The 489-nt window shown below is 50.1% G+C and overlaps 1 protein-coding gene across 1 annotated transcript in view; it reads right to left on the bottom strand.

Moving 5' to 3' along the window:
* Positions 1-56: 56 nt before the first annotated feature.
* The window catches only part of LHX5 (LIM homeobox 5), a 6,803-nt gene continuing 6,370 nt past the window's right edge, over positions 57-489 (bottom strand). The window contains exon 4 of the mRNA XM_031057475.1: positions 57-88. Within this exon, the coding sequence (XP_030913335.1) occupies positions 57-88 (32 nt within the window). The remainder of the gene's footprint in view (positions 89-489) is intronic.

Here is a 489-nt window from a genome sequence, read left to right as displayed (position 1 = left end):
CCCCCCCTCTCTCTATGCTCTCCCCCCCCCCCCCCGGTGCCATCCCCTCCCTGCTTTCAAAATAGAAAAAATTCGGAGCCTCCGATGACTAAAGTACAATAAATAATCAGTAAACACAAAAACATACTTTATTTGTTTCTCCTTTATACAAAATAAAGAAACTAGAAGCAAAAACTATAATACATCCTTAAATTGGTGGAGCCTCTGGGAATCGTTGGGGTGGGACTCGGCGTCGAGGCTCGGGTGAAATTTCTGCTGCTGTCGTTGGGTTGGTTTAGTTCGGGGGTTTATTGTTTGTTTGGGGTTTTATTTTGTTGTTGTGGTGGTGGTTTTTTTTTTTCCTGTTTCTGCCTCTTTCTGGCGTCTGTTCCACCACGTGGGAGCCCAATCTCAGCCAGTCACTGGGGCCTGGCCCCGCTCAGCCCCCTCCTCCCCACCGCCACAATCCGGCTCCAAACCCACCTTCCCCTCGGGGGTGAAACGGGACCA

Source organism: Geospiza fortis, unplaced genomic scaffold, assembly GCF_000277835.1.
Source record: "Geospiza fortis unplaced genomic scaffold, GeoFor_1.0 scaffold408, whole genome shotgun sequence".
NCBI lineage: Eukaryota > Metazoa > Chordata > Aves > Passeriformes > Thraupidae > Geospiza > Geospiza fortis.
Note: the sequence above shows the minus strand (reverse complement) of the source record. Positions and strands in the feature narration are given on the sequence as shown.